Source organism: Stegodyphus dumicola, chromosome 10 (assembly GCF_044657685.1).
Source record: "Stegodyphus dumicola isolate Sdum_Otavi_A_Nest chromosome 10, ASM4465768v1".
In the NCBI taxonomy this organism is placed as follows: domain Eukaryota; kingdom Metazoa; phylum Arthropoda; class Arachnida; order Araneae; family Eresidae; genus Stegodyphus; species Stegodyphus dumicola.
Genome location: NC_140777.1, coordinates 139,775,422 through 139,792,014, shown reverse-complemented (window position 1 = coordinate 139,792,014; position 16,593 = coordinate 139,775,422). Strand labels below are relative to the sequence as shown.

The window sequence follows — 16,593 nt, the reverse complement described above, 5'->3', positions numbered from 1 at the left end:
ATCTGTTTATCAATTTTCCGCTGCTCTTCGGGGGGGGACGTTGCGGTGCGCAATGAACTGGAAGTTGATCTGTCAGCACTATCCTTATCTTCAGAGCAGATGTTTTTATTTTATTCGGCTTATAATTCCTTACTAAATGTAGTATTTCATTTCGATGTACTCCGTCTTTGATATGATTTAAATCAAATTGCTCGTCATTACACCAGAAACTACAGTCAAAAGTCGTTAATCCAGACTCGTCGGGACTTCGGCGATTCCGGATTATAGATCATCAGTTTAAATATGGTAAGATGGCATGCAGAAATTACAAAATTAAAAATATGAAACCGTAATTTATGAAATAAAGAACAATTATGATCTAAAGGGTATCAAAATTTACAAAAAGAAAAAGCTTAATATTTATTTGTTTACTTTATTAAACATTTCTTTCAATGTAAGTTGCTTCGTTTTATGTGATAATACTTTCTCTTTAATTCTATTAAACAGACATAATTTCTTGTTTAGTTACAAAGTTCCGCTGTTCAAGTCCTATAATTGCTGTGTTGAGAATACCGACTAATTTGTCAATCGAAATGTTTTCGTTTTCAATAACCTCTGGGTCACTTTCTTCACTATCGGAAGCGAATTATAATGACGAGGAACTTGATTTAAATCATATCAAAGACGGAGTACATTGAGATGAAATACTACACTTAGTAAGGAATTATAAGCCAAATAAAATAAAAACATCTGCCCTGAAGATAAGGATAGTGCTGACAGATCAACTTTCAATCCGCGGCGTGAAATTGATAAACAGATTTCGGATTTCGAAACATACTTTCGCTTTGTAGATACAAATTACATATTAGTAAATATATATCGGAAATTCTATTTGACATAATCGAAAGTTCAAGCTTACTTTTATGAAATTGCTCTAACAGTCTGCAAAAAATAATAAGCTGGATCCAATTCGTAGATTAAGGAACAACGCAATCTGCAACATTAACTGAATTAGATAATTTTAGCTTACCTCCGTTACACATCACACGCGCATGCGCACAAACATATTCACAGCCGTAAAGGTCTTACGCACACTCGTAAACGCCTGTGCGCATGCGTGAACGCAACGCCTGCACAGAAAGTTCGTAGCTTTGAGGTCTGGATTATAGATCATTCCGGATTATGGGTGTCCGAATTAACGACTTTTGACTGTATTTGAATACACATCAAATAGTTTCCTGGTTGCAATTTTCTAATTTCGAATATGCGTAATGTATGCTTTACACATGCGCGCATTGAAAGAATGAAAGAAATGTTTAATAAAGTAAACAAATAAATATTAAGCTTTTTTTTGTAAATTTTGATACCCTTTAGATCATAATTGCTCTTTATTTCATAAATTACGGTTTCATATTTTTAATTGTATAATTTATGCATGCCATCTTACCAGATTTAAAGTGATGATCTATAATCTGGAAAAACCGATAATCCGGAATTGCCGAAGTCCCGACGAGTCTGGATTAAAGACTTTTTTGACTGTAGTTACGTTATTTGTTAATTATGAAATTTTATAAGGTTGAAATAAGGTTTGTATACCTAAAGTGAACATCCATAAAACATTCATTAGTATTAAGTTAAAAAAAAATGCCACAAAAAATCAGTTTCCTTGTCTCCTATTTTATTTATTTACTTTTATTTTTATTATTAATCTCATCACCAACTTACTGGCAGCAAAATTGGCTGTTCTTTTTGAGCCCACATTGTTTCTTTTTCATCAAAATTTTGTTTTTGTTAGAAAGGAAAAAAATATATATTTAAAAAAAAAAAAAAAAATCTGAAAGTTTTCAGATTTTAAATTATGTCCAAAAGGTCTTTTTTTTTTTTTTTTTTACATTTTGTTTGTTACCTTTATTTATTAAATATCATGTTCTTCGTACTTAAACCATAAAATTCAGTTCAACAGCAATATCTCATAAAATAATTTTTAAATGAGCATATCTTTAGAGTTTGAGATACATAGTCTTGCACATTGGAAATAACAATGTTTTTTCTGTACAACGTTGTCATTGCTCGCTTTGAAAGCCTCGTGTTTGTTAGTAAAAAATTCGTTAAAGTTTTACAAAATATTTCTGTTAAATTCTGTTCTGCATTTTTTTTTTTTTTTTTTTTTTTTTTTTTTTTTTTTTTTTACAGAGCTGCTATTGCTCCCTTTGAAATTGTTGAGGTTCTTAACCAAAAACTCATAAATGCTTTACAAAATATGAAATCGATAATAAACCAAATTTCAAATTTTAAATTTGGGCTTCCAGATGGCCATACTTGAAAAAAGATCATGTCATTCAAAATTGGATGGCTCTAGGTACCGTTGTTTAATCACAATGCGAGAAACATACATACAGTAATGCAGATTCTTTACTATTTATTTTCTATGAATATAATAGAGGGTGATATTATTTCATGGCAACAATTTAAAAAGTGAAACAAGGCTTGTAGTGACTCAATGCAAAATGCCAAAACAAAATTAATAGTCCTTCTAGGCAAACTGCCCCTTTGGACTAAAAAAAAGCTGTGTATTTTACAAGAGCTAGATATTCAAATAAAGACTATGCTAAATCAAATAGCATTTAAGGCATTGGGCATTTTGAAACTTACTCCGTCTATATAGATTATTTTACTTCAAAAAAAATTTTTTTAGACTGAAAAAAATTGTCCGTATAATTACCGCATACAGAATTCCCAGATTCAATACTGAAAAAGTACAACATTATCATTTAAAAAATAGAAATAATTAATAATAATCATCTAAAAAAAACACAAAAGTTTTATTTGAAAATCGATTACCTTTGATGCAGTTAAAGTATGACCGAGAGAAGTATATACAGTAAAAGTCAAGAAAGACATCACTACAGGAGTTGTAGCCCAAAAGTACACACAAAGAGCATCTAAGTACTTTCGTTTTTTTAAAAATTTAACTTCTTCGTGCCTTGCAGCTTTTAGTTTTTCATAAAATAGTGATTCCCATGTGTTCATTTTAATGGTTCTAATTCCACAGAGAATTTCATTCATCAACTATTAAAGAGAAAATGTATAAAATATAACACATACCAATTTCTCAATAATATCACATAGTTAAACATGATATAAATATTATAATAAATGTACTTTATTGACAAATACCATAATAAATAAACTTTTTCAAATTTGGTAATATTTCATATACATCACACTTAAATAAAATTTGGTACTTTCTCATTATCTGAACCCTTGGTTTCAAATATTTGGTAGAATTGTCATGATTTTGATGTATTTTTAAATATACATACAATTAATTAAATATGCATGTACCTATTTGAGTATGTGTGGATTTACATCCTTTGCCTTATTTCAACAATCTATTCCCTTCAGTTTTTTTTTTGGGGGGGGGGGGGCAAGGAGGGGTCATATGAACTGCATTTGAATTGTGGAATTTACCAGCTGACAAAGCTGCATTTCTTTAGAAATAGTAGTGTTTCTCCCAATAACAAAAAATATGAAATTGGTATTCTATAAAACTGTACAGTAATTGCTAAGTGATATTGGTATAACATTCCAGTCTAGGAAAATGCAGTATCAAAAACCGTACGCAAAGCATTAGTTATTGACAACTTTTTGCTACAGCTATTCAGTTTGTTTTTTGGTGGGCAAAAGAAATACATTAGGGAAGTTCTGTGGAGAACTGGAAGAATTACCCAACGAAACTGTCAACTAATGTTTTGTATGCAAAAAGAGAAATGTACAATAATAGGCAACACTGGGTGTATTCATCCAAATAATGACTGTCTATTTATGAGACGTAAAGTAATGCCAAAATTTTGAAGGCCATAGCATATCCTGATTGTAAAAATATACATATCGGTGACATAGACTGTTGTTTTTTCATCATAACCTTTGTTATACTATACTTCTTTAGATTACAATTTATGAGCAGAACTGTATCTATAAGCGATAAAGATAGCTGAAGAAAACTTTTTTTTACCAAATCACCAATTTTTGGTGGGTTACCTTTAAATACTGAAATGGAAAGTATATGTTAAAGTGCTTAAATTCTTTTTATTTTATTTTATTTTTTTATTTTTTTTTATTTTTAAATAATGAAGGGAATGAATTTTATGAAACTTCTTTTGGCTAATCTTTACTGTATGGTACACCTTGGTTTTTGTCTGAAAAAAATTGCTAAGTGATATTGGTTATTCGTGAAATCTGGAAGCCCACTGTGCGAAACAGGTTTTTTGGTAACCCTAATGTTGATAATGTTGGTGAAACTAGCCTTGAGACTTTTTTTTTTTTTCTTTCTGTTATTAAAAAGGGGTTATTTCTGCGAATATCGCCAAATGTGTTGTGATAAATGTAGATTTGGGCTATTTTTTGTAATAGCAACTTTTTTGTATGGACACGTGTTTTTGGTTCTTACCATTCTTTTCAATTGCTGTCTTTGGTTGCACATGCGTGGTATGGTCTTGCATTTTGGACTTGCTATGATATAGCTGTGGGTACCATCATTTGAGTATGTCTGAAGTGATTAAAAGGATGAATGTTGACGAGTTGGATTATGATGAAATTGTGAATTTGAGGTTTTTGTATGGGTTGGATGATGGACGAAAGACGTTTGAATTTTGCATGAAAGCTGGTTTAATTGCTGATAGATATGAATGAGGCGCAACAACAAAATATTTAACTGAATTTCTTACCTGGAGGATGGAGGAGATGGTCGTGGGAAGTGTAAACGTATGCACATGAAAAAAAGATATGTTAAAAAATTGATGTTTCATTTATTTATTCATTTCTATGTGCTAATTTGTGTTAAAATATTTGTTGTTTAATGTTTTTATGTTAGGAAATATGTATTTTTGGTTATTTATTCCTCTATGTTTGTGTATTTTTTGGTTATTTGTTTGTCTCTGTGTGGCTAATTTTTTCTGGTTACCATGATAGTTTTATCTAGCTACCTAGTAACCTTTATCGCCTTACCAAAATGTCGCCAAACTACCTGTTACCATATTCCAAAGATTAGCCAATTTTACAATTCTCACTTCATGAACAAATTTAAAACAAATATCCCCTTTAGGGATTTTGTGGCAATTGTATTTCTGCAGAAATTTTATCAGTTTATTCCATTACGAGCAAATCCTAAAAATGCACATTTTTAAAATTAATTTAAAATACAGTCAAAAGTCGTTAATTCGGACACCCATAATCCGGACCTCAAAGCTACAAACTTTCTGCGCATGCGCCACTTTACGGGCGCTTAAGACCTTTACGGCTGCGAATATGCGTGTGCGCATGCGCATAATACATTTGTTTACGCATGCGCGTTTAATGTATAACGGATGGTATAAGCTAAGCTAAAATTATCTAATTCAGTTAATGTTGCAGATTGCGTTGTTCCTTAATCTTCGAATTGGATCCGGCTTATTATTCTTTGCAGACTGTTAGAGCAATTTTATAAAAGTAACCTTGAACTTTTGATTATGTCAAACAGAATTTACGATATATATTTACTAATATCTAAAGGATCTACAAAGCGAAAGTATGTTTCGAAGTCCATTAAACAAAAAGTGGAATTGCTGCAAAAAATGAATAAAAGTATATCCTTCCTTTCTCTAACAATTCCGAAATCTGTTTATCCATTTTACGCTCTCTGCGGCGGGGGGGGGGGGGGGACGCCGTGGCGCGCAATGAATTGGAAGTTGACCTGTCAGCACTATCCTTATCTTCAGGGCAGATGTTTTTATTTTATTTGGCTCATAATTCCTTACTAAATGTAGTATTTCATCTCGATGTATTCCGTCTTTGATATAATTTAAATCAAATTCCTTGTCATTATAATTCGCTTCCGATAGTGAAGAAAGTGACACAGAGGTTATTGAAAATGAAAAAATTTCAATTGACAAGTTAGTCGGTATTTTCGGCACAGCAATTAACGGGACTTGAACAGCGGAACTTTGTAACTGAACAAAAAAATTATGTCTGTTTATAGAATTAAAGAGAAAGTATTATCACATAAAACGAAGCAACTTAAACAACTTACATTGCAAGAAATGTTTAATGCAGTAAACAAATAAATATTAAGCTTTTTCTTTTTGTAAATTTTGATACGCTTTAGATCATAATTGTTCTTTATTTCATAAACTATGGTTTCATATTTTTAGTTTTATAATTTCTGCTTGCCATGTTACCAGATTTAAACTGATGATCTATAATTCGTAAAAATCGATAATCCGGAATCGCCGAAGTCCCGACAAGTCCGGATTAACGACTTTTGACTGTATAAGGTATCATAACCGTCTATAAAAACTATTTGAACTTACAATATACAAAACATATTGGAAAGTGGCAACATTGCTAGTTAAAATTAAAGAATTTTATGCCCATGGTTGCTACAGTTTGAGATTCTGAAATTTTTGTTACCTTCTACAAGTTAAGAAATGCATTGCAAAGTATTTTGCATCTTGGAATTTAAAAAAATTCGAAAATTTAAAATTTTAGGTAGATATTACCATTAAATAAATAAAAGTAATACCTTCTGCCAAATGATAAAACTACATTTTTACCTAGCTATAATAGAATTACAACTTTTAAAAAAGAAAAAAAAAAGTTTCAGATTTGTTACAATATACAAATTATTGTAACAAATCTGAAATTATTCATTGCACGCCGCGGCGTTTCCCCTTCCCGCTGCAGAGCAGCGTAAAGTTGATAAACAGATTTCGGAATGGTTAGATAAGCAAAGGATTATGCCTTTATCCATTTTTTGCAGCAATTCCACTTTTTGTTTAATGGACTTCGAAACATACGTTCGCTTTGTAGATCCTTTACATATTAGTAAATATATATCGGAAATTCTATTTGACATAATCGAAAGTTCAAGCTTACTTTAAAATTGCTCTAACAGTCTGCAAAAAATAATAAGTGTGATCCAATTCGAAGATTAAGGAACAATGCAATCTGCGACATTAACTGAATTAGATAATTTTAGGTTAGCTTATACCATCCGTTATACATTAAACGCGCATGCGTAAACGTATTATGCGCATACGCAAATGCATACTCGCAGCCGTAAAGGTCTTACGCGCATGCGTCAACTTGATGAATGCGCAGAAAGTTTGTAGCTTTGAGGTCCGGATTATAGATCATTCCGGTTTATGGGTGTCAAAATTAACGACTTTTGACTGTAGTTATACATAGCACAATGCACAAATTTTTGACCTAAATTGGTCTTTTTTCGTTTGTTCTTACAGCCTTACTTATAATAATATAGTTATTATACTATGTATATAGTGATAGTATAAAGTGATAGTATGCACATAGACGTTCTTGGGTCATTTTTGGTGTTGGCGATAATTTTCAAAATCGTGCAAGGCTGCACCGTATACTAGGATTTTACCTAAGCAGTATTTACGGTAAAAGTATAGTTTAGAGTACCCCTTTGCAAAACTTGGCGATTTTTGGCAGTACATGGATACCGATTTTGTGCAATTCTTTGACTCACTATTTTGGCTTGCAAAGCGTTGATTTTTGGATTTTTGGGCCAAAAATCGCCGCTACGCTAGTCAAAATAACAAGACAAACAATTGCACGAACTCGGTATCCATGTACACATCGACTTATTTTCACTTAAAAAAAATCACATTTCACAAAAATGGCATTGCACAATCCTTTGACTTTATCCATGTACACGTCGACCTATTTTCACTTTAAAAAAATCCCAGAATTGCACAAACTTGCATTGCACACTCCCTTTACTTTGTCCATGTACGTATCGATATATTTTCACTTAAAAAGTCAAAGTAGCACAAAATTCTACAATATAGGCAAACAAAAAATACATAATCTCAATAAAATTCATTTTAAACCAAACAATAAAATAACATAAAAAAGGAAAAACATGTTATACATTTAAACACTACCAAAAGCAAATATTCACTTACCATGATTTTCGAGTTCGTTTCGTACACCCAGAGCCACGTAAAAATCAAAATATCAATCATATTCAAATGACTTTTTTCAGACCAGGTACTCCTTCTGATCGAACGCTTCACATAGTGACCATCTGAACCTTTCTTCCTACAAATCCATTCAAATACATCTAAACGGTTTTTACGTTCAACTAGACACATATCCTTCCTACATACAGAACACTTATAGTGGCTACTAAGTGAACCTTCATTTACACACCAGTCAATTTAAGATCTTTTCCTCTTTCGCTCCAAATCGTACAGAAACTTCAAATTAATCTTACTACATTTGGCCATTCTACCGTCTAAAGAATCAAACCAACAAACACCACAAAAACGCTTACAAAACATCCCATTATTCAAAATTTTCCAGAATCGTGCACCCAATTACGTCACAATAGGGTTTTCATAACATTCAACTACTCAGGCTACTATAAATGAAACAACAACTTGGCGATAAATCAAACAACAACTTTGCCATAATACAAGGGTACCTTAAAGTCTACTCTACCTGTATTTACATTTAAATACATTAGATATCAGTTCAATGATGTCTAATGTAATAGGAAAATTTTTAAGGTAAAATATAAAGCAGTATAGATATCAGTATATATATCTTTCCGCTTTTTAAGCGGAAATGATTTTAATATGTAGCAGGTACTGTATATGGTTTATATAAACTATATAACTATAAATAGCCATTAATTACTGTAGACAAACTGTAAAACGATTCAGCAACTTCCAGAATATGTTATGACAGTACCACAAATAGCCACACAAAAAAATCACAATATTAAGTCTTTAATTTTTCTACCAACATATCTTAACAGAAGAGAGTTAATGTTTACTCCTCCAGTTATTAGGCATCTAAAAACAAACTTTTTCCTATTTTTTCCCTTCCTTTCCCCCCTCTCAATGCATCATTGAAATATAATTTTAAAATATATAACCATATTTTTTTTCTCAACACTATACAATTATCAAGAACTCTATTATGTAGTAAATAATCAAAAAGTAATACATTTACCTTAATCCTTTTATCTTTGGCTTTCATCATGAAATTACTATAACATGCAATTTTCTTAGCTATGTATTGATTAATAGGAATAATAATTAACATAAAAACAACTCCAACAATAAAGCAGAAATTTACTTGATAATACAAAAGTACAAAGGCAATAATCACTTGAACAGGTAAACTCCAAAACTGATGAAAACTCTGACAAAAGTTCACAATACGATCAGTATCTGTACTGATGAAATTTAAGATTTCTCCTGTATTCATACTGGATAAAGTAACTTTACTCAGAAGCAGCGACTTCTGATACACAATCATTATAATAGCTGATCTGATTTTTAAACTTATTCTATTAATTAAATAGTTATATTGCACTGAGAATAAAGCAGAAAAAACTGTTACGGCAAATAATCCAAAAACATAATAATAACCATTTTCAGATGTTTTGCTGTCTGTCTCTAAAAATGAAACCAAGGCATTAAGCAAAAGTGGACCTCCAAAACTCAGACTATCTGATATAAATTTTAAAATACCAATGGAATAGAACTCATAACCAAAGAAAGTATGCAGGAGTTTAATCAAATGCAAAGAATTACCTTTACAAAATCCATCGCAATCTGGCCTTAAATTATGATTTCTTACAGTTGAAGTAACTTTTTCATAGATATATTCTGACTGTAGCGTCACTGGTAAATCATATAAATCATCTATATTCTGCAAATTTTCCTTATAACCTTTATTAATCAAAGGATGCACCCATAAAAATAATAATTTTGAAAGCAAGTTATTTGATTCTTCAGCAGTACCTAAAGCTTGTGGGTCAATTTCTTCATGAAATCCATAATATCTGGATGAAGCTGAACTTATTAAAGGTTCTTGTTCATTCTGAACGGAGTTAACGCTACCATGGTATGTATGTGTTTGATTATCATTTTGCAAAAGTAAACTACTAAGATAGACAACTTGTAATGCAACGAAACTGATTTCCAGATTTTTTACATGGTTTGAATTTAAAGTTGAATACTGTAAATACAGATTATACAGAGAAATAACAAAACAAATAACTGATGATATAATTACAGATAAAGGTCCACTAATAAGAACTGTTATACCCCTCGTAAGTGACCAAACAAATATTGCATGGACAAACCAAGAAATCATAACAGTTGTATGCTGTATAACATCTAAAGTCGTAACACTTATGTGAACATCATAAAATATTAGAGATAACTGAAAAACTGATACCAATGCTATTAAATGGCAAATAAATATTCGGATGTATAAAATGACAAGTTCATATTTTGATCGACGCAACTGAATGATATTTCGATAACCTACATAATAGGAACTCAAAATAAGCAAAATTAAATATGAAGGAATTATCAAACATAGCTGTTTAAAACATTTTCCAATAGCCTGACCATTCCAAACATAAAAATGTTCTCCACAGATACGATCAATGTAGGAGGTGAAATTCATATTCGACGCATATGTTCATTTACTACATAATATTAACATAAATGCTGAGTAGTTATTCCGATATACATGAAATTTAAGATATTGCAGACGAGTTTATGTCAAAAGCCAACTAAAATCGTGCGTGTTGCAGACGACAGACAAAATACATACAAACAGATACCTCGTCCAATGGTTCGATCGGCAGCGCCGTCAGTAATAAAATAAATAAATAATAATAATAAAAAAAAAAATTCAGTTTTCCTTGCTTAACAATTTTTCGGCTAATGCTATACAGTATTTTAACATGATTGGAAATATCTGGTTGTAACGAAAGATTTCCACCAAAATGTGTTTTTAATAAAGTTAGAAAACATGAAAGTATTATCTTTAGTGCGAGTAGTAATTATCATACAAATCTATGATTTTCTGCCAATGTTTTGGTAGTTTTTCAAAGCCTTCGTCCCAGAAACTTCGTGAGTTCAGAAACAGATCAACCTCATTTCGGACGTCTTCTGCAGAATGGAAAATAGCAAAAGTATGTAGCTGCAGGTGTGACAAAAGGTACAAGTCTGAAGGAGTGATATTGGGCCAATATGATGAGTATAGCAAAAGATACCATTCGAGTCCGTACAAAGTCCAGTCCATGAATGCAGACACATGCGGTCTTGCATTTTCTTGATTTAACATTACCTTTTTGAGCCGGAACTTAGTTCGACGTTTTTCTTCGATAGCAGCGTCAGCACGAACAAGAATCTCGCTGTACTTTACTGTTGAGGGTTTTACCATTTTCCAAATACTCTTTGTGCACAATACCACGGCATTCCTACCAGATACAAAACATGAGCTTTTTGTTAGTCAAATTGCGCTTTGCGACGCTACCGACGGACTCGCCAGGCGCAGACCAACCCCCTTTTAGACCTGTGTCATTGAAGTAAATCCACTTTTCATCTTAAGTAACGTTCCATTTCAGAATTATGCCTTGCGTTAATATTCGAGCAGATTAGTGCAGGCCTGAACACAGCTGCCCTTATGTGCTTGAATCAGCTCATGTGGCACCCAGCGACTGAACTTGTGAGTCAAGTTTATGCGATGCATAGCGCGACTACTGAACATGAAAAGCTCTCGAGTGGTTGCATACTGATCTTCTACTACAAGTTCTTGCAGGTGAGTTTCGTAAACATCAGTAGGCTGGCCAAACCGCTCTATTTTTTGAATGTCATAGTCCTTGTTATTGGACTTTCGGTTCAAAACCTTCACAGGGTCATATGATACAAAAATAGTACCTAAAACTGTGCACATGATTTGGTGACATTCTGTAGCTGACTTTTTGCAACAGAACTGGAAGTAAATGACGGTTCTAATCTGGTAGCGTGAAAGCTCCATTTTTGACATCTCGTACTTAATGATAACAATATTTTTTATAAATTTCACAACACAGTGTTCTAAAGTAAGTTTCTTTCTTTCAAATGCCTAAAATCGTTTGACAAAATATGGTTAAACACACTAACGCGAACTGTTTGCGCAGAAACTTTCGTTAAAGCCCTATACATTTTTATGAATCTTTTATCATTTCAGTAACCCTGTCTTTACTGCAAAGAAATACATTACTTGGAAAATTCATAAAAAGTCATAGAAATTATCTATAATGTGAAAAATTAAAATATTAAAATTCTAATAGCGTTAGGAAGAAAATGTCATTAATTAAAGAAGTTGAGATATTATGAAAGTGAAAAGCTTCAAGGAAATTATATTCACCAGCTGAAGAAGTTGCATGGATAATGTTTTGCAGAATTAAAGCGAAAATTGGGACCAAGTGCCAAACTATGATTATATATCAAAGATTTGTTGATTTATGCATTTGTTTATTTATTTTCAAAAATAATATTCGTGCTTATTGATGCGAAGCTTTTATGGCTCTTCCCTCCTTTTTTTTTAGTCTGCTGGATATATATCAAAGCACATTGAGAAGATATGCTATAAAGTCCTCTAGAATTAAAATCTATCCTTTCACAAAATACTTTTCTTTGCCTAACATTACAAGCGTTGCAAAATCAGATCTATGCATTAGACACCTGGCTAATGTGGGAAAGACACCTTAATGTGGGAAAATCTACTTAGCAGATTCCTTCAGCCCCCCAAAAAAATCACTGGCGATCTTAGGGTGAATGAAACTTACACTGTCCTGGGTTAGATGAGTTACTCATTTCTGGGTGATTCTCGACCGTAATCTTCATGGTTTCAGTAGGGTCTAGAGGTTGCAAAACAAGACATCTGTCTACTTTGTGTGTCTGGTGCTTAATTACCCCAAACGTGAAGGGAGAGTCGTCACTTCATGTGTAAATCGACGTCTCAACGATGTCACAATGTTTCTCTCAGCATTAACATCACACTAAACATTGTTTACAATATTAATTCGGAAACCTTAAAAGAGGTCCTTGTCGATATACACTCCTCAAAAGTAAAATTGCAACACAAAGAAAGAATGCTCGTAGTGTCGTGCAAATTTCAGGATCGACAGTTGTGAGATGGATATACAAATGATTGAAAAACAGACACATAAAATTATTATAAACCAATTTATTCAGTATCTAACGTGCCCACATCGGGCAGCGGTACAGGCCGCAATCCGGCGAGGCATGCTATCAATGAGTTCATTGATGGTTGCCTGAGGCAGTCTTTACTAAGCCACATCCACTGATGCCCGCAGATCATCCAGGTTTTTGGGCCGTGGTTAATGTTACGTCCAATCACATCCCACAAGTGTTCGATGGGATTCAGATCTGGAAAGGCTGCCGGCCAGGGTGTGATGTAAAATCCGCTCAGGCTGTTCAGAGTACGACGTACGACATGCTGCTTGGCATTGTCTTGCTAGAATACCGTGTTGGTATGCTCTGCAACTAGGGCAGAACAACAAGCTCCACAACTTGCGTGACGTAGCGATCTGCTGTCAAACTGCCGTTAATGTGTACCAGGGACGTCTTGTGATCACACATTATACCACCCCAAATCATAATGCCCGGCGCAGGACCGGTGTGACGCTCGGCGAAATGGGCTGTTTCGTATCGTTCTGCGGGACACCGCCGTATCCATTGACGGCCGTCATTCCTCTACAGACAGAAACGAGATTTACCTGTAAACAAAACCCGATGCCATTCGATGGTCCATGCTGTATGATGCTGACACCACACCAGGTGTCTAGTCTTTTGTTGAGCAGTCAATGGTACCCCTGTGGCTGGTACCCGTAAACGTAAGTGTACTATATGCAATATATTGCGTATAGTTTGGGTGGACACAAATCCACCTGCTCCTGGAGGCAAACAGCTTCGGATATCACGTGATGTGGAGAAAGGGTCTCCAGTAGTTTATCGCCGAATACGGCGCTCTGTGCTCTCTGACGTGAACCTGTTCGCACCACTACCTCTTCGATGAGCACGTACACCTTCCTGGAATCTATTGTATAACACAACGTTGGATGGTACTCACGTTATGTTCAATACGAGTGGCTATTGTGCGCAGCGACAAACCAAGTTCATGGAGATCGATAATATGGTCTAATTCACTGGTTGTTAACTGATGGTATTGAGCCGATTGAGCTTTCCAACGTCTCAGAGGCATTTTCTGTGCTTCTTCTTCTTCTAACGTCTCCAATGCTCCGTAAACCTTCATATACCGTTTACGAGAAGGAAAAGTGGCTGACCTTTATAGCCCGCATATGCGTACCACGCGATCCAATGAGTGCACAACTTTTATCATTTGCATATCTCCCCCACAACTCTCGCTCCTGCAATTTGCATGACGCTACGTTTATTCTTTCTTGGTGTTGCCATTTCACTTTTGAGGAGTGTATGCGAACTGAACTATTTCGAGCTTTCTACAAATGAATAACTTGACAATGTTTTTTCGTATGCGAAAGCAAAAGAATAATTAGATATTTTTTAGGATTGGCCAAATACAGGAAACGTTGGTGCATGTAAAAAGTACTTTAGTAAGATAATCTAGTAAAATGTAAACTAGTAAGATAATCTGAGTTTACACTGGCTTGTACTCAAAAATACCCTTAAATCCATTCAAAGGTTGAATTGGAGTTGAACCATTGATATTTAATAGTTTTATGCACTTAGCCATATTTAAACTTAAAAAAAGTAACAATAAAAAATAAATAAAAAAAATATGAAAGCTTTCAGATTGTATATTACTTCCAAAGGCGGACAGCAATTCAACACCAATATCGCCAAATAATTTAAAAACAGCATATCTTTATAATTTCCGATACACAGTCCCGCACGTTGGAAATAAAAACGTTTTTTAGTCCAAAGGCGTAATTTGCCCAGAAGGACTATTAATTTCGTTTTCTTTCACTTTTCAAATTGTTGGCACCAAATATTATCGCCCTGTATTATATTTAATGAAATTAAATAATGAAGAATCTGCATGAAAGTGTGCATGTTCTCGCATTGCTCTGCATGTTTCTCGCGTTGTGATAAACAACGGTACCTGGAGCTATCAAAATTTGAATTACGCAATCTTCCATAGAATATGAGTATGCGGAAGCCCTATTTTGAATCTGAAATTTGTTTTATTATCGATTTTATATTTTGTAACACTTCAACGAATATTTGATTAACAGACTAAACGATTTCAAAGCGAGCAATGGCAACACTGTACGAAAAAAAAAAAAAAATTAATCTCCAGTGCGTGATACAGTGTGTCGGAAATTCTAAAGATCTTCTGGTTTTAAAATTTTTTTTGCAATATTACTGATGTTTTAAGTGCGAAGAACATGATATTTAATAACTAAAGGTAACACAGAAAATGTTTAAAAAAAAAAAAAAAAAAACTCTTTAGACGTAATTTAAAATCTGAAACCTTTCAAATTTTCTGATTTTTTTTTTTTTTTTTTTTTTTTTTTTTTTTTACAGTGTTGCTATTGCTCGCTTTGAAATCTTCGAGGTTCTTAATCAAAAACTAATAATTGCTTTACTAAATATGAAATAGATAATAAAACAAATTCCAGATTCCAAATTTGAGCTTCCGGATACCCATATTCGGGTGGAGACGTACCTTATTTAAAACCAGATGCTCTAGGTACCGTTGTTTTATCACAATGCGAGAAACATATATATATTTATGCAGATTCTTCATTATTTAAATTCTTTAAATATAATACGAGACGATAATATTTGGCGCAAAAATTTGAAAAGTTATTCATAATTCGAGCAAAATGCCAAAACGAAATTAATATTTATGGGCTAACGCCCTTTGGGCTAAAAAAAACTATTCTGTAGATTTCTTACTTTTAGATGGTACAGTTATAAGGTATTTCTTCCGTCTTCTTAGCATGCCTTTGTGGTGTAGTGGTCAGCACGCTCGATGGGTATTCAAAAGGTCCGTGGTTCGAGTTCCGGAGAGGGCATTGCTCTTTTTTCACATCTCCTGCTTCGAAATAACCTAATGTATCCGCACAGTTGCTTCGTCAAGTTCACGGAAAATCAGCCTTTACAGCCAAAATTAGCCTATAAATTATCATGGTAATCTCGCAGTAACATTAATAATTTGATTCACAATGGAACTGTGCTTGAATAAAATCATATTAACAATAAATAAACAAACAATGTTATCGGTTATTTTGTAATCAGACCTTAAGAACACACTCTAAAATTTTTGAAAACTTCAACTAACTGCGTTTCCATATATTTGCTGCTTTCAGCCCAAAGAGGCGTTAGCCCAGAAGGGCTAGTATTCTCGAACGGCATTTTGCGTCGAATCATCATAAACGGCTGTATCATTTTTCAAACTGTAGCCATCAAATATTATAATTATAGTATTATATTTAAAGAAATTAAATAATTAAGAATCTGCATGAATGTATGGATATTTCTCGCACTGGAGAAAAAACAACGATACCTAGAGCCATCGAATTTTGTATAACGTAGTCCTCCACCCCAATGTGGGCCCTTGGAAGCCCGAATCTTGAATTTCAAATTTGTTTTATTATCTGTTTTATATTTTTAAACATTAACGAATTTTTGATTAAGAAACTCAACGATTTCAAAGTTAGCATTGGCAACACACTGGAAGAAATAAAATATTCTTATCTCTAGTGCGCAAAACTGTCTATCGGAAATTCTAAAGACATGCTGTTTT

The 16,593-nt window shown here is 33.3% G+C and overlaps 1 protein-coding gene across 5 annotated transcripts in view; it reads right to left on the bottom strand.

Annotated features, from left to right (window-relative positions):
- Positions 1-10,652, bottom strand: part of LOC118204729 (ATP-binding cassette sub-family C member 10) — a 142,321-nt gene extending 131,669 nt beyond the window's left edge. For 2 of the 5 annotated variants that reach the window (XM_085825602.1, XM_085825607.1), the window contains exons 1-2: positions 9,001-10,649; positions 2,821-3,048 (exon numbers count right to left, since the gene is read on the bottom strand). In XM_085825602.1, the coding sequence (XP_085681728.1) occupies positions 2,821-3,048; positions 9,001-10,470 (1,698 nt within the window). In that variant the 5' untranslated portion in view covers positions 10,471-10,649. Of the gene's footprint in view, positions 1-2,820; positions 3,049-9,000 lie in introns of all 5 variants that reach the window. The other 3 variants (XM_085825606.1, XM_085825604.1, XM_085825605.1) reach the window with 3 other exon arrangements.
- Between the last annotated feature and the right edge of the window lie 5,941 nt (positions 10,653-16,593).